Raw genomic sequence first — 23,612 nt, 5'->3', positions numbered from 1 at the left:
GGTCTAATGGCCCTTGAAAAATATTCATTAAAAAATCCACGTTTGTTGGTCTAATGGCCCTTGAAAAATATTCATTAAAAAATCCACGTTTGTTGGTCTAATGGCCCTTGAAAAATATTCATTAAAAAATCCACGTTTGTTGGTCTAATGGCCCTTGAAAAATATTCATTAAAAAATCCACGTTTGTTGGTCTAATGGCCCTTGAAAAAATATTCATTAAAAAATCCAGGTTTGTTGGTCTAATGACCCTTGAAAAATATTCTTTAAAAAATCCACGTTTGTTGGTCTAATGGCTCTTGAAAAATATTCATTAAAAAATCCACGTTTGTTGGTCTAATGCCTTTGTTGGTCTAATGGCCCTTGAAAAATATTCATTAAAAAATCCACGTTTGTTGGTCTAATGGCCCTTGAAAAATATTCATTAAAAAATCCACGTTTGTTGGTCTAATGGCCCTTGAAAAATATTCATTAAAAAATCCACGTTTGTTGGTCTAATGGCCCTTGAAAAATATTCATTAAAAAATCCACGTTTGTTGGTCTAATGGCCCTTGAAAAATATTCATTAAAAAATCCACGTTTGTTGGTCTAATGGCCCTTGAAAAAATATTCATTAAAAAATCCAGGTTTGTTGGTCTAATGACCCTTGAAAAATATTCTTTAAAAAATCCACGTTTGTTGGTCTAATGGCTCTTGAAAAATATTCATTAAAAAATCCACGTTTGTTGGTCTAATGCCCTTGAAAAATATTCATTAAAAAATCCACGTTTGTTGGTCTAATGCCCTTGAAAAATATTCATTAAAAAATCCACGTTTGTTGGTCTAATGCCCTTGAAAAATATTCATTAAAAATCCACGTTTGTTGGTCTAATGGCCCTTGAAAAATATTCATTAAAAAATCCACGTTTGTTGGTCTAATGGCCCTTGAAAAATATTCATTAAAAATCCACGTTTGTTGGTCTAATGGCCCTTGAAAAATATTCATTAAAAATCCACGTTTGTTGGTCTAATGGCCCTTGAAAAAATATTCTTTAAAAAATCCACGTTTGTTGGTCTAATGGCCCTTGAAAAAATATTCTTTAAAAAATCCACGTTTGTTGGTCTAATGGCCCTTGAAAAAATATTCTTTAAAAAATCCACGTTTGTTGGTCTAATGGCCCTTGAAAAAATATTCTTTAAATCATCCACGTTTGTTGGTCTAATGGCCCTTGAAAAAATATTCGTTAAAAAATCCACGTTTGTTGGTCTAAAGGCCCTTGAAAAAATATTCGTTAAAAAATCCAAGTTTGTTGGTCTAATGGCCCTTGAAAAAATATTCTTTAAAAAATCCACATTTGTTGGTCTAATGGCCTTGAAAAATATTCATTAAAAAATCCACGTTTGTTGGTCTAATGGCCCTTGAAAAAATATTCTTTAAAAAATCCACGTTTGTTGGTCTAATGGCCCTTGAAAAAATATTCGTTAAAAAATCCACGTTTGTTGGTCTAAAGGCCCTTGAAAAAATATTCTTTAAAAAATCCACGTTTGTTGGTCTAATGGCCCTTGAAAAATATTCATTAAAAAATCCACGTTTGTTGGTCTAATGGCCCTTGAAAAATATTCTTTAAAAAATCCACGTTTGTTGGTCTAATGGCCCTTGAAAAAATATTCGTTAAAAAATCCAAGTTTGTTGGTCTAATGGCCCTTTGAAAAAAAATAGTTTTTGAAAAAAATCCACGTTTTTTGGTCTAAAGACTCTTCAAAAATATTCTTTAAAAATCCAAGGTTGTTTGTCTAATGGGCCTTAAAAATATTCTTTAAAAAATCCACGTTTTTTGGTCTAAAGACTCTTCAAAAATATTCTTTAAAAAATCCAAGGTTGTTTGTCTAATGGGCCTTAAAAATATTCTTTAAAAAATCCACGTTTTTTGGTCAAAAGGCTCTTCAAAAATATTCTTTAAAAAATCAAAGTTTGTTGGTCTACTGGCCCTTGAAAAATATTCATTAAAAAATCCACGTTTGTTGGTCTACTGGCCCTTGAAAAATATTCATTAAAAAATCCACGTTTGTTGGTCTAATAGCCCTTGAAAAATATTCATTAATAATCTACGTTTGTTGGTATAATGGGCCTTGAAAAATACTCATTAAAAAATCCACGTTTGTTGGTCTAATGGCCCTTGAAAAATATTCATTAAAAAATCCACGTTTGTTGGTCTAATGGCCCTTGAAAAATATTCATTAAAAAATTCTAATGGCCCTTGAAAAATATTCATTAAAAAGTCCACGTTTGTTGGTCTAATGGCCCTTGAAAAATATTCATTAAAAAGTCCACGTTGTTGGTCTAATGGCCCTTGAAAAATATTCATTAAAAAATCCACGTTTGTTGGTCTAATGGCTCTTGAAAAATATTCATTAAAAAATTCTAATGGCCCTTGAAAAATATTCATTAAAAAGTCCACGTTTGTTGGTCTAATGGCCCTTGAAAAATATTCATTAAAAAATCCACGTTTGTTGGTCTAATGGCCCTTGAAAAATATTCATTAAAAAATTCTAATGGCCCTGAAAAATATTCATTAAAAAGTCCACGTTTGTTGGTCTAATGGCCCTTGAAAAATATTCATTAAAAAGTCCACGTTTGTTGGTCTAATGGCCCTTGAAAAATATTCATTAAAAAGTCCACGTTTGTTGGTCTAATGGCCCTTAAAAAATATTCATTAAAAAGTCCACGTTTGTTGGTCTAATGGCCCTTGAAAAAATATTTTTTAAAAAATCCACGTTTGTTGGTCTAATGGCCCTTGAAAAAGTATTCTTTAAAAAATCCACCTGTGTTGGTTTAATGGCCCTTGAATAAATATTCTTTAAAATATACACGTTTGTTGGTCTAATGGCCCTTGAACAAATATTCTTAAAAAATCCATGCTATATGTGTTCATTTTTTGTATCTATATTTTTATTTTTATTTTCATTTTTATAATTATAATAAAATATAACTATTTATGTAGATAATATGTCATACAAAAATATATACATTTATTTTCATATGTATATAAATGTAAATTTATAACTAATTATTTGAGGTAATTTTTTTTTTTAATTAATTATAATTAACAACTAATTTGTTTAAGCTTATGTACTAAGAAAATATACATAAATTATTTAAGTGTTGCTTTATAATCACGATTTTGCAATATTGGTGGATTGGCAAGTATCCTTGGCAACTATCCTTTCCAACTTATGTCCACTCAGCTGGTGTTGTGAGCATTTCTGGTTCCTTACTACCAAATTCCTTTATAATTTCCGATAAACTTTCATATGTGCCAGCAATAAAACCTGCCATAGCCAATATTAAAATGATGACATTTTTCAAATACATTGTGTAACGCGAACAGGTACTGGAAATGTCACGTTTAACAATTAATTCGATTATGGGTGGAAATACCAAAGCCAAGGCTGTGGAACATAGCGAGCCAATGAGGGAAATGAACAGACCTAAATTGGGTACCAATTCAGCAATACCCACTGAAATAAAAAGTAAAGAAAAAATATTCGAAATTAATTTCAGAATCTTGTTTCAAAAGTTGTTGTTTTACTTACATGTCACCATCACCAAGACACTTCTGAATGTTAAATTAGCCGCCAATGTATGATTATAACATTTGAATGTTTCTATCACGGATGGTAACATAATTTGTATGGCAATGTGGAATTGCAGGGGGTAACCGAAAAGGACACCCATTGAGACCATGGCTTTGACTATTTGTGCGCCACTATTAGGAGAAAATAAAGAAATGTGTTGTTTTAGTTTCAATCAACTTAGGATTTGGAATTACTTACATTGTGTCTCCAAGATTGAGTGTCAAACTACCAGCAACATCATCACCCCATTTGATATAACCAACTAAACCGGCTGCCATGAACATTAGGGTAACCTGCAAATATTAATATAGAGCTTTAATAAAACATATTTATATTTTAAATGTTATATTTTATATTATTGTTTAAAGTAATATTATTTTATATTTTATATTTTTATATATTTTTATTTATATTTTATATTTTATATTTTATATCTTATATTTTTATATTTTTACATTTTTATATTTTTATATTTTATATTTTTATATTTTTATATTTTTATATTTTTATACTTTTATACTTTTATACTTTTATACTTTTATACTTTTATACTTTTATACTTTTATACTTTTATACTTTTATACTTTTATACTGTTATACTTTTATACTTTTATACTTTTATACTTTTATACTTTTATACTTTTATACTTTTATACTTTTATACTTTTATACTTTTATACTTTTATACTTTTATACTTTTATACTTTTATACTTTTATACTTTTATACTTTTATACTTTTATACTTTTATACTTTTATACTTTTATACTTTTATACTTTTATACTTTTATACTTTTATACTTTTATACTTTTATACTTTTATACTTTTATACTTTTATACTTTTATACTTTTATACTTTTATACTTTATACTTTTATACTTTTATACTTTTATACTTTTATACTTTTATACTTTTATACTTTTATACTTTTATACTTTTATACTTTTATACTTTTATACTTTTATACTTTTATACTTTTATACTTTTATACTTTTATACTTTTATACTCTTATACTTTTATACTTTTATACTTTTATACTTTTATACTTTTATACTTTTATACTTTTATACTTTTATACTTTTATACTTTTATACTTTTATACTTTTATACTTTTATACTTTTATACTTTTATACTTTTATACTTTTATACTTTTATACTTTTTATACTTTTATACTTTATACTTTTATACTTTTATACTTTTATACTTTTATACTTTTATACTTTTATACTTTTATACTTTTATACTTTTATACTTTTATACTTTTATACTTTTATACTTTATACTTTTATACTTTTATACTTTTATACTTTTATACTTTTATACTTTTATACTTTTACTTTTATACTTTTATACTTTTATACTTTTATACTTTTATACTTTTATACTTTTATACTTTTATACTTTTATACTTTTATACTTTTATACTTTTTACTTTTATACTTTTATACTTTTATACTTTATACTTTTATACTTTTATACTTTTATACTTTTATACTTTTATACTTTTATACTTTTATACTTTTATACTTTTTATACTTTTATACTTTTATACTTTTATACTTTTATACTTTTATACTTTTATACTTTTATACTTTTATACTTTTATACTTTTATACTTTTATACTTTTATACTTTTATACTTTTATACTTTTATACTTTTATACTTTATACTTTTATACTTTTATACTTTTATACTTTTATACTTTTATACTTTTATACTTTTATACTTTTATACTTTTATACTTTTATACTTTTATACTTTTATATTTTTATATTTTATATTTTTATATTTTTATATTTTTATATTTTTATATTTTTATTTTATATTTTTATATTTTTATATTTTTATATTTTTATATTTTATATTTTATATTTTATATTTTATATTTTATATTTTATATTTTATATTTTATATTTTTTTTTATATTTTATATTTTATATTTTATATTTTATATTTTATATTTTATATTTTATATTTTATATTTTATATTTTATATTTTATATTTTATATTTTATATTTTATATTTAATATTTAATATTTAATATTTAATATTTAATATTTAATATTTAATATTTAATATTTAATATTTAATATTTAATATTTAATATTTAATATTTAATATTTAATATTTAATATTTAATATTTAATATTTAATATTTAATATTTAATATTTAATATTTAATATTTAATATTTAATATTTAATATTTAATATTTAATATTTAATATTTAATATTTAATATTTAATATTTAATATTTAATATTTAATATTTAATATTTAATATTTAATATTTAATATTTAATATTTTATATTTTATATTTTATATTTTATATTTTATATTTTATATTTTATATTTTATATTTTATATTTTATATTTTATATTTTATATTTTATATTTTATATTTTATATTTTATATTTTATATTTTATATTTTATATTTTATATTTTATATTTTATATTTTATATTTTATATTTTATATTTTATATGTTATATTTTATATTTTATATTTTATATTTTATATTTTATATTTTATATTTTATATTTTATATTTTATATTTATATTTTATATTTTATATTTTTTTTTATATTTTATATTTTATATTTTATATTTTATATTTTATATTTTATATTTTATATTTTATATTTTATATTTTATATTTTATATTTTATATTTTATATTTTATATTTTATATTTTATATTTTATATTTTATATTTAATATTTAATATTTAATATTTAATATTTAATATTTAATATTTAATATTTAATATTAATATTTAATATTTAATATTTAATATTTAATATTTAATATTTAATATTTAATATTTAATATTTAATATTTAATATTTAATATTTAATATTTAATATTTAATATTTAATATTTAATATTTAATATTTAATATTTAATATTTAATATTTAATATTTAATATTTAATATTTAATATTTAATATTTAATATTTAATATTTAATATTTAATATTTAATATTTAATATTTAATATTTAATATTTAATATTTAATATTTAATATTTAATATTTAATATTTAATATTTAATATTTAATATTTAATATTTTATATTTTATATTTTATATTTTATATTTTATATTTTATATTTTATATTTTATATTTTATATTTTATATTTTATATTTTATATTTTATATTTTATATTTTATATTTTATATTTTATATTTTATATTTTATATTTTATATTTTATATTTTATATTTTATATTTTATATTTTATATTTTATATTTTATATTTTATATTTTATATTTTATATTTTATATTTTATATTTTATATTTTATATTTTATATTTTATATTTTATATTTTATATTTTATATTTTATATTTATATTTTATATTTTATATTTTATATTTTATATTTTATATTTTATATTTTATATTTTATATTTTATATTTTATATTTTATATTTTATATTTTATATTTTATATTTTATATTTTATATTTTATATTTTATATTTTATATTTTATATTTTATATTTTATATTTTATATTTTATATTTTATATTTTATATTTTATATTTTATATTTTATATTTTATATTTTATATTTTATATTTTATATTTTATATTTTATATTTTATATTTTATATTTTATATTTTATATTTTATATTTTATATTTTATATTTTATATTTTATATTTTATATTTTATATTTTATATTTTATATTTTATATTTTATATTTTATATTTTATATTTTATATTTTATATTTTATATTTTATATTTTATATTTTATATTTTATATTTTATATTTTATATTTTATATTTTATATTTTATATTTTATATTTTATATTTTATATTTTATATTTTATATTTTATATTTTATATTTTATATTTTATATTTTATATTTTATATTTTATATTTTATATTTTATATTTTATATTTTATATGTTATATGTTATATTTTATATTTTATATTTTATATTTTATATTTTATATTTTATATTTTATATTTTATATTTTATATTTTATATTTTATATTTTATATTTTATATTTTATATTTTATATTTTATATTTTATATTTTATATTTTATATTTTATATTTTATATTTTATATTTTATATTTTATATTTTATATTTTATATTTTATATTTTATATTTTATATTTTATATTTTATATTTTATATTTTATATTTTATATTTTATATTTTATATTTTATATTTTATATTTTATATTTTATATTTTATATTTTATATTTTATATTTTATATTTTATATTTTATATTTTATATTTTATATTTTATATTTTATATTTTATATTTTATATTTTATATTTTATATTTTATATTTTATATTTTATATTTTATATTTTATATTTTATATTTTATATTTTATATTTTATATTTTATATTTTATATTTTATATTTGATATTTGATATTTTATATTTTATATTTTATATTTTATATTTTATATTTTATATTTTATATTTTATATTTTATATTTTATATTTTATATTTTATATTTTATATTTTATATTTTTATATTTTATATTTTATATTTTATATTTTATATTTTATATTTTATATTTTATATTTTATATTTTATATTTTATATTTTATATTTTATATTTTATATTTTATATTTTATATTTTATATTTTATATTTTATATTTTATATTTTATATTTTATATTTTATATTTTATATTTTATATTTTATATTTTATATTTTATATTTTATATTTTATATTTTATATTTTATATTTTATATTTTATATTTTATATTTTATATTTTATATTTTATATTTTATATTTTATATTTTATATTTTATATTTTATATTTTATATTTTATATTTTATATTTTATATTTTATATTTTATATTTTATATTTTATATTTTATATTTTATATTTTATATTTTATATTTTATATTTTATATTTTATATTTTATATTTTATATTTTATATTTTATATTTTATATTTTATATTTTATATTTTATATTTTATATTTTATATTTTATATTTTATATTTTATATTTTATATTTTATATTTTATATTTTATATTTTATATTTTATATTTTATATTTTATATTTTATATTTTATATTTTATATTTTATATTTTATATTTTATATTTTATATTTTATATTTTATATTTTATATTTTATATTTTATATTTTATATTTTATATTTTATATTTTATATTTTATATTTTATATTTTATATTTTATATTTTATATTTTATATTTTATATTTTATATTTTATATTTTATATTTTATATTTTATATTTTATATTTTATATTTTATATTTTATATTTTATATTTTATATTTTATATTTTATATTTTATATTTTATATTTTATATTTTATATTTTATATTTTATATTTTATATTTTATATTTATATTTTATATTTTATATTTTATATTTTATATTTTATATTTTATATTTTATATTTTATATTTTATATTTTATATTTTATATTTTATATTTTATATTTTATATTTTATATTTTATATTTTAATTTTATATTTTATATTTTATATTTTATATTTTATATTTATATTTTATATTTTATATTTTATATTTTATATTTTATATTTTATATTTTATATTTTATATTTTATATTTTTATATTTTATATTTTATATTTTATATTTATATTTTATATTTTATTTTTATATTTTATATTTTATATTTTATATTTATATTTTATATTTTATATTTTATATTTTATATTTTATTTTATATTTTATATTTTATATTTTATATTTTATATTTAATATTTAATATTTAATATTTAATATTTAATATTTTATATTTATATTTTATATTTTATATTTTATATTTTATATTTTATATTTTATATTTTATATTTTATATTTTATATTTTATATTTTATATTTTATATTTTATTTTTATATTTTATATTTTATATTTTATATTTTATATTTTATATTTTTATTTTATATTTTATATTTTATATTTTATATTTTATATTTTATATTTTATATTTTATATTTTATATTTTATATTTTATATTTATTTATTTTATATTTTATATTTTATATTTTATATTTTATATTTTATATTTTATATTTTATATTTTATATTTTATATTTTATATTTTATATTTTATATTTTATATTTTATATTTTATATTTTATATTTTATATTTTATATTTTATATTTTATATTTTATATTTTATATTTTATATTTTATATTTTATATTTTATATTTTATATTTTATATTTTATATTTTATATTTTATATTTTATATTTTATATTTTATATTTTATATTTTATATTTTATATTTTATATTTTATATTTTATATTTTATATTTTATATTTTATATTTTATATTTTATATTTTATATTTTATATTTTATATTTTATATTTTATATTTTATATTTTATATTTATATTTTATATTTTATATTTTATATTTTATATTTTATATTTTATATTTTATATTTTATATTTTATATTTTATATTTTATATTTTATATTTTATATTTTATATTTTATATTTTATATTTTATATTTTATATTTTATATTTTATATTTTATATTTTATATTTTATATTTTATATTTTATATTTTATATTTTATATTTTATATTTTATATTTATATTTTATATTTTATATTTTATATTTTATATTTTATATTTTATATTTTATATTTTATATTTTATATTTTATATTTTATATTTTATATTTTATATTTTATATTTTATATTTTATATTTTATATTTTATATTTTATATTTTATATTTTATATTTTATATTTTATATTTTATATTTTATATTTTATATTTATATTTTATATTTTATATTTTATATTTTATATTTTATATTTTATATTTTATATTTTATATTTTATATTTTATATTTTATATTTTATATTTTATATTTTATATTTTATATTTTATATTTTATATTTTATATTTTATTTTTATATTTTATATTTTATATTTTATATTTTATATTTTATATTTTATATTTTATATTTTATATTTTATATTTTATATTTTATATTTTTATATTTTATATTTTATATTTTATATTTTATATTTTATATTTTATATTTTATATTTTATATTTTATATTTTATATTTTATATTTTATATTTTATATTTTATATTTTATATTTTATATTTTATATTTTATATTTTATATTTATATTTTATATTTTATATTTTATATTTTATATTTTATATTTTATATTTTATATTTTATATTTTATATTTTATATTTTATATTTTATATTTTATATTTTATATTTTATATTTTATATTTTATATTTTATATTTTATATTTTATATTTTATATTTTATATTTTATATTTTATATTTTATATTTTATATTTTATATTTTATATTTTATATTTTATATTTTATATTTTTATATTTTATATTTTATATTTTATATTTTATATTTTATATTTTATATTTTATATTTTATTTTTATATTTTATATTTTATATTTTATATTTTATATTTTATATTTTATATTTTATATTTTATATTTTATATTTTATATTTTATATTTTATATTTTATATTTTATATTTTATATTTTATATTTTTATATTTTATATTTTATATTTTATATTTTATATTTTATATTTTATATTTTATATTTTATATTTTATATTTTATATTTTATATTTTATATTTTATATTTTATATTTATATTTTATATTTTATATTTTATATTTTATATTTTATATTTTATATTTTATATTTTATATTTTATATTTTATATTTTATATTTTATATTTATATTTTATATTTTATATTTTATATTTTATATTTTATATTTTATATTTTATATTTTATATTTTATATTTATATTTTATATTTTATATTTTATATTTTATATTTTATATTTTATATTTTATATTTTATATTTTATATTTTATATTTTATATTTTATATTTTATATTTTATATTTTATATTTTATATTTTATATTTTATATTTTATATTTTATATTTTATATTTTATATTTTATATTTTATATTTTATATTTTATATTTTATATTTTATATTTTATATTTTATATTTTATATTTTATATTTTATATTTTATATTTTATATTTTATATTTTATATTTTATATTTTATATTTTATATTTTATATTTTATATTTTATATTTTATATTTTATATTTTATATTTTATATTTTATATTTTATATTTTATATGTTATATTTTATATTTTATATTTTATATTTTATATTTTATATTTTATATTTTATATTTTATATTTTATATTTTATATTTTATATTTTATATTTATATATTATAATTTATTTATATACTATTTAAAAATTGTCCCAAGGATACTTACGAAAAACATGCCGACATTCAATACCCCCATTGGCCGATCAAAGTTGTTTGGATTTGCCATGGCATTCTTCAAGGGCAGGACCAAGGCAATGCCCTCAAAGGCAAATATGGCTGTACCAAAATATAAAGCCAGCTCCATTGGACTGGTGAACAGTTTACGTTCTGCAACATCTGGCAAACCGTCCTTCAAACCATAATACATGGTTATGGACAAACCACAAATCATACAAATGTTGGCAATAAACGAAACCGGTGTCAGGTACTTCAAATTTGTTATCATGGAACTTAACCATATGGGTATAAATGTGATTAACATTACATAGTGGACATCGAGGTTTATGTCATAGGCTAATAAGATCTGTAATTAGAGGAACCCGATTAATATATCCCTGAGTTAAAAATTCGTCTTCATGTCCTCACCTGTTTAATATTTGTACCGATAAATACAAAATAGATACAGCAGAAACCCAATTGTGTTACACAAATGAATAGATTCACCAATCCCTTCATTGTCCGGGCCAATTTTTGTGTTGCCTTAGGTCCAGTTTCAAAGCATTGTTCAATTGTCTCAGCAAAATCTGGAAATTTTTCTGAATTCCTTAACTCTTTCATTTTCACCGAGGAATTTATCAACATGTGCTGACAATGTATGGAAATCAAAGCTATGAGTATGGTAAGAATCGGAGCCAGGACCAAACCACCATGCATAAAGGCAAAGCCCATGGCAAAAAGGCCGGGTCCAATGTTACCCTTGAAAAGATGTATGATCGACTGGAAATAACTAAAAGGACGAAATATTATTAGGGTTTAACATAAATCTAGGAATTATTCTTGTACTTACCTTGTGGGTATTTCCTTTTTGATGTGATCGTCGACATTAGGAGCTTCCGCTAAATGCGTTATCGGTGCCGGAGGTTTCTTTTTCTGTAAAAAAAGAATACATTTATTAATTTTGTTTTTCAATAACGTAAACATGATTTTTTTTAAATGTTTACAAAAGGAATTCCACAATGACAGGAAATATACACTTTAAAATATTAAAAATAATAATTGAAATCGAAGGACTGTAGGCCTATTCTGTAATTTTTTGTAGACCTACTGAAGAGGGTCTTTAGTCAACTTAGGAGACTATCTTCAATCTGCGGAATTCAAAAATCTTTCAAACTCCACTTATGCAAAAAAATGGAACTTTTTTAGCCGATAGACATGGTAGAACAAACAAGGTAAATTAAATACCACAACAAATACAACTCAACAACAACCACATAGAAATTCGTTTTTCTTTGTAATATTTGTAATATTGTCACCGGTATATGTAAACAAAAGAAGGAAATGTCTATAAATTATTGGAATTTAAAAAAAAAACTAATATTTTTACACCCTCAGCATTTATGCTAACGAGGGTATATACATTTTCATACGGGCAAAATGTGCCTCATCGAAATAATGGTTTTAGACCCCAAGTATGTTTGTACGATATGTGTTTCAGACAATTTGGAATCGATTGAGCAATGTCCGTCCGTCTGTCTGGCTGGAGCGCACGATAACTCTCGAACGGATGCACCGATTCGGTTCAAATTTTACTTTACTTACTTAGATGGCTTTTATACTAAACAGAACGTCTTGTTCCATAAGCCGAACTAAGAATAGATTTCCAAACGCACCGATCCTTTGCTTTACTTTTCCAATTTTGGACGCCATGTTTTGTGATATCTTCTTTAACATGGTCTTTCCATCGGAGTTTTGGCCTTCCCTTGGGGCGTATACTGTCGAGTGGCTCGTATTCAAATGCCTTTCTGGCGGGGGCATCACTATCCATATTGCAGACGTGGCCCAGCCAAAGCAATCGTTGTAGTTCGATACGTTTTACTATATCGATGTCGGTCGGCTGCTACAGCTCGTGGTTCATACAACGTCGGTATTCACCTTCAGCGCATATTGGTCCATAAATCTTTCGAAGAATTTTTATCTCAAACACACCAAGTTCTGCCTCATCTGCTTTCGCAAGTACCCATGCTTCAGATCCATACATAAGAACGGGTAGTATCAGTGTCCGGTAAAGTGTAAGTTTTGTTTGATGAGAGGTGGGTTTGCTTTTAAACTGTTTATTTAGACCAAAGTAGCATCTGTTGGCCAATTTTATTCTTCTCTTTATTTCAAGGCTTATATTGTTGGTTTTATTTATGGCGGTGCCGAGGTAGATAAAGTCATTTACTATCTCAAATTCATAATTATCAACATCTACAGTTGATCCGAGTCTACTGGACGACTTGCGTGTTGATAGCATAAACTTCGTCTTATCGCCGTTGACTGCCAGACCCACTTTGGCAGACTCTTTTTCAATTTTTGCAAGGTGGCTGTTACGGCTCGCGCTGATCTACCTATTATGCCTATGTCATCTGCGTATGCAAGCAACATTACATCTTTATTGTATATCGTGCTGTTTTTGTCTCTGGCCGTATATATATTCGCATCTCGTATGACCTTTTCCAGTAGGATATTAAATAGGTCACACGATAGACTGTCAGCTTGTCTGAAACCTCGTTTTGTGTTGAAAGGCTCGGAGAGGTTATTTCCTATTTTAACCGCTGATCTTGTGTCAGCCAATGTCATCCTGCATAGTCGAATTAGTTTTGCAAGGATGCCAAACTCAGACATGGCTTGAAACACCTTTGCTCTAATTGGGCTGTCGAATGCGGCCTTATAGTCGACGAATAGGTGGTATGTGTCGATCTGTCTTTCGTGGGCCTTCTCCGATATTTAGCGCAGTGTAAAGATTTGGTCAATTGTCGACTTACCAGGTCTAAAACCGCATTGGTATGACCCGATTATTTCATTGGCCATGGGTTTAAACCGTTCACACAGTATGCTCGACAACACTTTATATGCGATGGGAAGGAGACTTATACCTCGGTAATTTGCACAAACCGTTTTGTCTCCTTTGTATGCTTTCTTCCTGCCAAATTTCGCAAATTAGCTGATGCATACTCCTTACCAGCATTTCGCCACCGGTCTTGAACAATTCGGCGGGAAGTCCATTAGCTCCTGCTGCCTTATTGTTTTTCAGCCGATTAATGGCTGTCGTAACCTCGCTTTGGCTAGGTGATAGACATTCAAACAACAAAACACATTTTTCCACAACATCCCATAAGGGACAAGGGAGACTTCTCTCATATCAATGAGTGCACCCCGATTCATATTTAGCTCAATGATATGGGACCTACTGTTTATCGCCGAGTCCGAACGGCGTGTCTGAAGACACCACTTGTGGAGAAGTTTTTCAAGGCTGAAATACTCAGGAAATGACGCCAACATTACTGAGGGGTATTTTGCCACCGTTGAAAATTTTTGATGTTGCCTGGCCTTCAGCGTGCAAGGCGGGCGTGCATACCATTGCACCACGGTGGCGTGCATACCATTGCACCACGGTGGCGTGCATACCATTGCACCACGGTAGACATTCAGCATTGTCATTTACGATTGGTTCTGGGGTATCTTCATCGCCATACATACCAAAAGCTTCATAAAGTGATCTGTATCAGTTACCAGATTCCCTTGGCCATCTTTGCAGGAGAATGTGCCTGCATCCTTTTCTTTCTGTCTGGTGTTTTACACTCTGGTGAAATGTTCGGACTTCATTCTGACTCCTGAACATCTTGAGTTTCTCACGCTCACGTTTTTCTTGCTCCTTCTTTTTTCTCCTGAAAATACGCTTTTCCTCTCTCCTCTTCTCCATTTCTTTCTTCGTGTTGCTACTGAATGCAGTGTTGCTCTATATGCCGCGTTCTTTTCTTCTGTAGCTTTACGACACTCCTGACCGTACCATCAATTTTTAGGTGGAGGTTTTTGGTACCCAAGTATGGTTTTTGCGGCAGTCTGAAGGGAGTGGGATATTCTTTGCCAACGCGCTTCTACATTATCGGGACAAGGAGTGCTGTTTTCCAGAATGCGAGTCAGTTGAGCGGAGTAGGCTTGTGCTATCTGTTGTGTTTGCAGCTTCTCGACATCCAGCTTCCGTCCTGTATTAGATCGCACTTTTGCCGCAACATTAAGACGAGTGCGTACCTTGGCTGCTACAAGGAAAAGGTTCGAATCGATGTTCGCACATCGAATCGATAGGACATTCAACACACTGGACGAGTGTCTTCCATCTATCACAACATGATCAATCTGATTTTTTTGTTTTCCCATCCGGGGCTATCCACGTAGCCTTGTGTATTTCGAGGTGTGGGAATCTGGTGCTGCTCACTACCATGTTCTTTGCCGCTGCAAAATCAATCAACCTCATTCCGTTGTCGGATGTTACCTCATGAAGGCTGAATTTGCCTACCGTGGGACCGAATATATTTTCCCTTCCAATTTTACCATTAAAATCTCCTAAAACAATCTTAATGTCATGGCCAGGGCAGCGGTCATATACTCTCTCTAGGCGCTCGTAGAATATATCCTTGGTCTGTTCGTCTTTCTCTTCGGTCGGAGCATGGGCGCAGATGAGACTGATGTTAAAAGACTTTGCTTTTATACGGATTGTGGCAATTCTCTCATCAACCGGAGTAAAACTGGATACAAGATTTTTAAGCCTCCGGTTGACCATGAATCCAACACCTAGCTCATACTTCGTTTCATGGCAGCTATAATACATTGCGTAATCGTTTGTGATCTTCACGTCTGCCCGATTCCATCGCACTTCCTGTAAGGCGATAATATCAGCATTGTACTTGTCAAGTACATCCGCCAATGCGTAAACTGCACCTACTCTGTAAAAAGTCCTGACATTCCAGGTGCAGATTCGCAGATCATGGTCCTTAATACGTTTGCGGGGGTAGTCAACTTTAGAGGGGTTTGTTTTTCTTCTTTTTCTTTGTTTTTTTTATAGTAGGCGGTGTTTTGACGGGGTGAGTTACTAGCTCAACGCCCAACCCAAGTTTTTATCGTTATTATGGGTGAACGCGCGGCACATGTTAGCTCACTACCTTTAACGGGCGTTAAAGGCAGCTCCCCAGGTGACACCACGGGGAGGTCAGTGTCCACTTGAGATGAATGAGGGACCAAGATAAGTCCTGGGCTTTGCCATGTTAAAGCCGGTCAAGACCGTTCTTTGGTATCACTCATCCCCCCGGTTCAAATTTTGGCTTTCGTAATATTTTGCCCAAACTTAGTTTAATTTCGAAGATGGCTTATATCGGTCCACTCCTTCCGGTACCTCCCCCACAAAAGTTCGAAAATGTTCGGAAAATTTGTGCGCACGATAACTCTTGAAGTGAGTAACCGATTTGGTCCATACTTTGCCTATCGTAAAATGGGTACCAGATTTAGATAATGTTTCAATATAGACTCAATCGTTCCACTCCTTCGGGTACCTCCCACACCAAATTTCGGAAAAAATTCAGTTTGGGACCATCTCTCGAATCACTCTGATTTTTGTTTTAGCAACATGTATTCACTGCCCTCTATACGACGGTACAAGTCTCATTAGTGGCAAGTTCATACTTCCTGAGAAAATAGCCTGAAAGTTGCAAAAAAAACCCCATGACACCGTGTGAGGTGGTTGGAGCGCAAGATAACTCTAGAACGGATCTGCCGATTCGGTCCAAAATTTGGCCTTAGCAATATTTTGTCCAAACATAGTTTAAGTTTGAAGATAAGTCATATCGGTCCACTCTTTCAGGTACCTCCCCCACAAAAGTTCAAAAATGTTCGGAAAAATTGTGCGCACGATAACTCTTGAAGGGAGTGACCGATGTAATCCATACTCTGCACATCCTATTATATCTACCAGGCTTAGATCAGGTTCAAATATGGACTATATTTGTCTACTCCTTCTGGTACCTCCCACACAAAATTTCGGATAAGTTCACTTTAAGACCTGCTCTCGAATCACTTTGATTTTTGTTGAAGCGATTTGCATTCGCTACCTCCATTACGACGGTAAAAGTTATTTCAGGGACAAGTCCATATTTCTTGAGAAAACAGCCCGAAAGGTGTAAAAACCCTATGCCACGATTTGGTCCAACATTTGTTCTTCGTCATATTTTATCCAAACTTAGTTTCATTGGGCAATACCGGACCACAACTTCCGGTACTTCTTCCCCAATAAAATGTCACTAAAATGCTAGGACGATATCACTTGAATTGGTCAACCAATTTGGTCCAAACTTTGGTTCTCCTAATATTTTGTCAAATTTTAATTGAACTTCTAAAATGGCCCATATCGGTCCTCCCCTACAAAAGTTGAACATTTGTGTCTAAGTGCAGTTAATTCCAAATCCACATTTTTGCCGGCAAGTTCAAATATTCAAAAAGGGCCACAAAATTCTGAAGAGACCCTAAATACATTCGATCTGCTTGTAGATAAAAGGTTCACTTCACATTGGCTGAGGGCATATCTCTGCCGGCAAAGCCGACTGACACTTTTTTACTTGTTATATAATTTTTTTGTAATTTTTTAATATAATAAATATTTGAAATAAATAAAAAATGGAACTTTTGTGAGGGAGGTACTGGATGGAGTTGTCCAATATATTCCATCTTCGAACTTTATTAATTTTTCTTGTTTTAAATTGAAATTTAAGAAATTTTACTCCACCCTTTTTTCATTAGGCTTCACCTGAACTTACTTTCTGACCAATTGGTTATATTTCAATACTTTAATAATGCTATTCGCGTCCTGATTATGGTCGTTATGGAACGCATTTCCTTTGGTTTATTGTTTACGCTCATCTTAATTTATTTATGTAAAACTTATGTATCCTTTTTATGCGTTTTCATTATTATAGGCAACACCCTTACATTTTTCTTTTCACTTTCAAGTAATCCAGATTTGCTATTAAACGCAGCCGCTTCATCTTCCACGAGAAAATTAGGCATGTCCTTATTCAACTTTACTAACAAGGAATGTCCTTCTTTAGGATCTTTAATATCATTTCGTTTGGACATTTTCAACAATTTTATTTCATTAAAATTATTAATAATTTGTATTTTTTTTAATTCCCCACACGTCCGATCACTTCGAGAGCTGATAATAAACTTTCTAATATGCCTCTGTTCTTCAAGCTATCAGAGCAAAATCACTTATTGATCATTTCGATTTTATCTATAGTCCGATTGTAGTTTTTTGTTTCAATAACTACAAGTAGACCGACAAACAATTAATTTAATTTCATAACTATTCTCGTTGAAAAAAAAAACTTAAGAAAAGTTATCATGCGAAGTGAAATGTCTTTTCTCATTTTGATATATAAATCGCCGAATGATTTACTTTGTCATGATAGGGTTTTTTAAATGTTTCTGTTGCAATCGCAATTACATTAGGCGAGAGGGTGAAAAGCGTTCGCCCTTTGGAAATATCATTCAGGTCAGTAATAATAATTAATTTCTTTGTTATTATTAGTTTTTAATTATAGAAAATTAAATTTTGAGTGGAATTTTTGCATCACATTTTTTCTTGTTTTTCCTTTGCAAATCGTGTTGTTATGTAGAATAGTTTTAATTGTGGTGCATACACGCAAATCATTGCGAAATGCAATTTGCCTATTATTTTTTTTTAATTTCAAACTAGTAAAAAGTCACATAATTCATATAGTAATGAAATGATCAGTAATGTAAAGTAGCACGTGCCTTGTAACATTTGAAGGCATGTATTCGAATGAAATAATTTCATCTTTTTTTCATTTAAATGCAGGTAATTAAGGGTTTTATTAATGAAGAATTTCAAACATTTTTTTTTATTAATTTTCTAGTTTAGAGTCAAGCTTGATGATCAAAATTTTGTGCAAGTGAAAAAAGCCAAAGACTCGAACCCACACAGCCACCAAATTATGTGACCGGTTTAGCTGTTAGTTGGGCAGCTCTTCAGACATATCGACTGTGGAGTGGCTTCTCTGTCCTAGAACTTTTGGTTTTTCAAATGCAAATGTGTTTTTACATTTTTCTTAAAACAACTGCAAAAAAGTAAATGTAACTGTTACAATGAAAGTGGGAGATAAACTAGACTGAGACCTAAATAATTAAAGAAGAATCAGTAGGCTTTATAGACAATTAAATACTCTCAACCTGAGACTGTAAAATGGGAGGGAATGGACCGACATAGTGCATTACGGAAGTGAATCTAATTTTGAGAGTCATATCTTTTCGATAGATATCGCGCCCACAAGTCATTTCAGTGGGTTATCGTAGACCTGTTGGACTAGTATGCCAGGAAGCATGGACTTGTCAACGGAAAACAAATATGGCTATACTTCATCGGTATAAATTTCCAAAGGGTCTCCGAACAGATCCTAAACTGCACTTGGACACAAATGTTGAACTTTTGTGGGGGAGGTATCCTAAGGAGAGGACCGATATGGGACATTTTAAAAGTTAAACTAAGTTTGGGCAAAATGTGACGAAGGCCAAATTTTGGACCAAATTGGTCTATCTGTTCGAGAGTTATTGTGCTCTCCAACTACTACATATGGTGCCATAGGGGTTTTTGATAACTTTCGGGCAATTTTCCCAAGAAGTATGGACTTGCCACTGAAAAAAACTTTTACCATTGTAATTGAGACAGCGATTGTAAGTTGCTTCAACAGAAATCAAAGTTAGTCAAGAGCAGGTCTTAAAGTGAACTTATCCGAAATTTTGTGTGGGAGGTACCCGAAGGAACGGGCAAATATAGTCCATATTCAAACCTGATCTATATCTGGTAGATATAGTAGGATGTGTAAATTATGGACCAAATCGGCCCCTCCCTTCAAGAGTTATCGTGCGCACAATTGTTCGGAACATTTTGGAACTTTTGTGGGGGAGGTACCTGAAGGAGTGAACCGATATCGCTAATATTCGGACTTAAACTAAGTTTGGGCAAAATATTATGAAGGCCAAATTTTGGACCGAATCGGTTGATCCATATCGAGAGTTATCGTGCCCTCCAACCACTACACACGGTGCCATAGGGGTTTTTTGCATCTTTCAGGTCATTTTCTCAGGAAGTATGGATTTTCCCCTAATGAAACTTGTACCGTCGTATGGGGGGCTGTGAATACAGGTAGTTGCAACAAAAATCAAAGCGATTCGAGAGCAGGTTATAAACTGAATTTTTCCCAAATTTTGTGTGGGAGTGGAGTGGACCGATTGAGTCCATATTGGAACCTCATCTAAGTCTGGTAGAAATTTCTCGATGTGCAAAGTATGGACCAAATCGGTTACTTCCTTTAAGAGTTATCGTGCGCACAAATTTTCCGAACTTTTGTGGGGGAGGTACCGGAACGGGTGGGCCGATATAACCCACCTTCGAACTTAAACTAAGTTTGGACATAATATTGGGAAAGCCAAATTTTGGACCGAATCGGTTGATCCGTTCTAGAGTTATCGTGCGCTCCATCCAGTCAGACAAACAGACGGACGGACATGGCTAAATCAACTCCAAATTGTCTGAAACACATTTCGTCCAAACATGCTTAGGGTCTAAAACCATTATTTCGATGAGGCACATTTTGCCCGTATAAAAGTGTATATACCCTTGTTAGCATAAATGCTGAGGGTATAACATGGCACAATTACCCAGGTAGTGGCATCGTAAAATTTTGAATATGTTATGTCAAAACTTTCTTTATGTTGTTGGGGAAATTACAACAAAAATAATTTTTTTATAAAGGAATTTGACTTTTCATATTCGATCAGCTGGTGTGATACCACTACCTGGTAGTTCTGCCATGGGGTATAAAAAGAACTTTCGTAGATGACAAAAGGGCGTTTTAGAAGTTTCCAAACATTTTTAGAATTTTGTGGGCCTAATTATTCTACTGACTTGTGGGCCTAATTATTCTACTACTAATTATTCTCTACTTGGGTGCCACCGTGGTGCAATGGTATGCACGCCCGCCTTGCACGCAGAAGGTCGGGGGTTCGATTCCCCGGCCAGGCAACATCAAACATTTTTCAGCGGTGGCAAAATACCCCTCAGTAATGTCGGCGACATTTTCTGAGTATTTCAGCCTTGAAAAACTTCTCCATAAGTGGTGTCTTAAGACACGCCGTTCGGACTCGGCGATAAACAGTAGGTCCCATATCATTGAGCTAAATATGAATCGGGGTGCACTCATTGATATGAGAGAAGTCTCCCTTGTCCCGTATGGGATGTTGTGGAACAATGTTTTGTGTTGTTTTGTAATTATTCTACTGACAGGCCTAATCAACACGGTCTACACAAAAAAGAATTCTTCTTATATTACAAGAATACCATTTGGGTGGGATTTTGCAACTTTCGAGATGAGTATGGTGTGTAAAATTACAGCATTGCACGATGGGGCCAATAGCAGGTTTTTGCGGCAAAAAGTCATTTTTTCAAGTCAGTGATTGAAATCAAATAATAACGGAATTATATTCTTAACACTTTCAAACCCCCAAAACCAAAAAATTACAATCAGGCAACGGCCCTCGGCGACATGCGAAGCTGCCAAAGATGTCATAATTTTCATTCCGTTTATTTCTGACATTCAGTCGTGATTAAACAATTTAAGTATTTTGGTGCCAAAACCTGATCTGTTGATATTATATATTTTTTAAAAATGGAAAATACGGGTAATGGTATGTAGGATTAGGATTAAAGAGCAAAAGTTTTGCGGAGGAAATACTTAAAGGAATGGATCGGCATTGACCATTATGGAAGTGGATCTCCAGCCCATCATCATATGGCGCCATAGGGGTTTTTACACCCTTCGGGCTGTTTGCTCAAGAAGTATGTACTTGCCCCTGAAAAAACGTTTACCATCGTAATTGAAGCAGCGAATGCAAGTTGCTTCAACAAAAATCAAAGTGATTCGATAGCAGGTCTTAAAGTGAACTTTTTTTTCGAAATTTTGTGTGGGAGGTACCGGATGGAGTGGACAAAAATAGTCCATATTTGAACATGATCTATATTTGGTAGATTACCGTACGAAGAATTTTTCCGAACATTTTTGAACTTTTGTGGGAGAGGTACATGAAGAAGTGGACCGATGTGGCTTATCTTCGAACTTAAACTATGTTTGGACAAAATATTACTAAGGCCAAATATTGGATCGAATCGGCAGATCCGTTCGAGAGTTATCATGCGCTCGAACCACCTCACACGGTGTCATAGGGTTTGTTTTTTGCAACTTTCGAGCTATTTTCTCAGGAAGTATGGACTTGCACCTGATGAAACATGTACCGTCGTATGGGGGCCAGTGAATACAAGTTGCTAAAACAAAAATCAAAGCGATTCGAGCGATGGCCCTAAACTGTACTTTTCCAAAATTTTGTGTGGGAGGTACCCGAATGAGTGGACCGATTGAGTCCATATTGAAACCTTATCTAAGTCTGGTACACATTTCACGACGGCAAAGTATGGACCAAATCGGTTACTCCCTTCAAGAGTTATCGTGCGCACAAATTTTCCGAACATTTTCGAATACGCGATAAAATGCGCGATATTTTCAAAAACAATATTAGGTAATTTTCCTACCTTGGAATTTCTCGTATCTCGCGTTTTAGTAGATGGAATTTCACGAGTATTGATTTATTAGATCCGCAACGTAAAAATCAAAAATTTGCAATCAAGTACGAGTAAATCGAATGCCAATTGTAAAAATTAGGCCCGAAAAATACGATTTTTAGAAATTTGTTCACACAAAATTTTCGTATTTGGATACAGATTTCTCTGAAGCTGTGTAGGCTACA

General features: G+C 25.4%; 1 protein-coding gene across 2 annotated transcripts in view; it reads right to left on the bottom strand.

The window, feature by feature from the left end:
* Positions 1-2,969: 2,969 nt before the first annotated feature.
* LOC141398671 (neutral amino acid uniporter 4) overlaps positions 2,970-23,612 on the bottom strand; it is a 70,762-nt gene continuing 50,119 nt past the window's right edge. The window contains exons 1-7 of one of the 2 annotated variants that reach the window (XM_073976199.1): positions 18,723-19,184; positions 12,775-12,857; positions 12,354-12,714; positions 11,935-12,291; positions 3,811-3,905; positions 3,571-3,743; positions 2,970-3,495 (exon numbers count right to left, since the gene is read on the bottom strand). In XM_073976199.1, the coding sequence (XP_073832300.1) occupies positions 3,209-3,495; positions 3,571-3,743; positions 3,811-3,905; positions 11,935-12,291; positions 12,354-12,714; positions 12,775-12,857; positions 18,723-18,869 (1,503 nt within the window). In that variant the 5' untranslated portion in view covers positions 18,870-19,184 and the 3' untranslated portion in view covers positions 2,970-3,208. Of the gene's footprint in view, positions 3,496-3,570; positions 3,744-3,810; positions 3,906-11,934; positions 12,292-12,353; positions 12,715-12,774; positions 12,858-18,722; positions 19,185-23,612 lie in introns of those variants that run through there. The other variant, XM_073976200.1, reaches the window with a different exon arrangement.

Source organism: Musca autumnalis, unplaced genomic scaffold (genome assembly GCF_047663935.1).
Source record: "Musca autumnalis isolate F117 unplaced genomic scaffold, ASM4766393v1 scaffold_3, whole genome shotgun sequence".
Lineage (NCBI taxonomy): Eukaryota > Metazoa > Arthropoda > Insecta > Diptera > Muscidae > Musca > Musca autumnalis.
The sequence above is the reverse complement of the archived record's forward strand: the minus strand, read 5'-3'. Positions and strand labels throughout refer to the sequence as shown.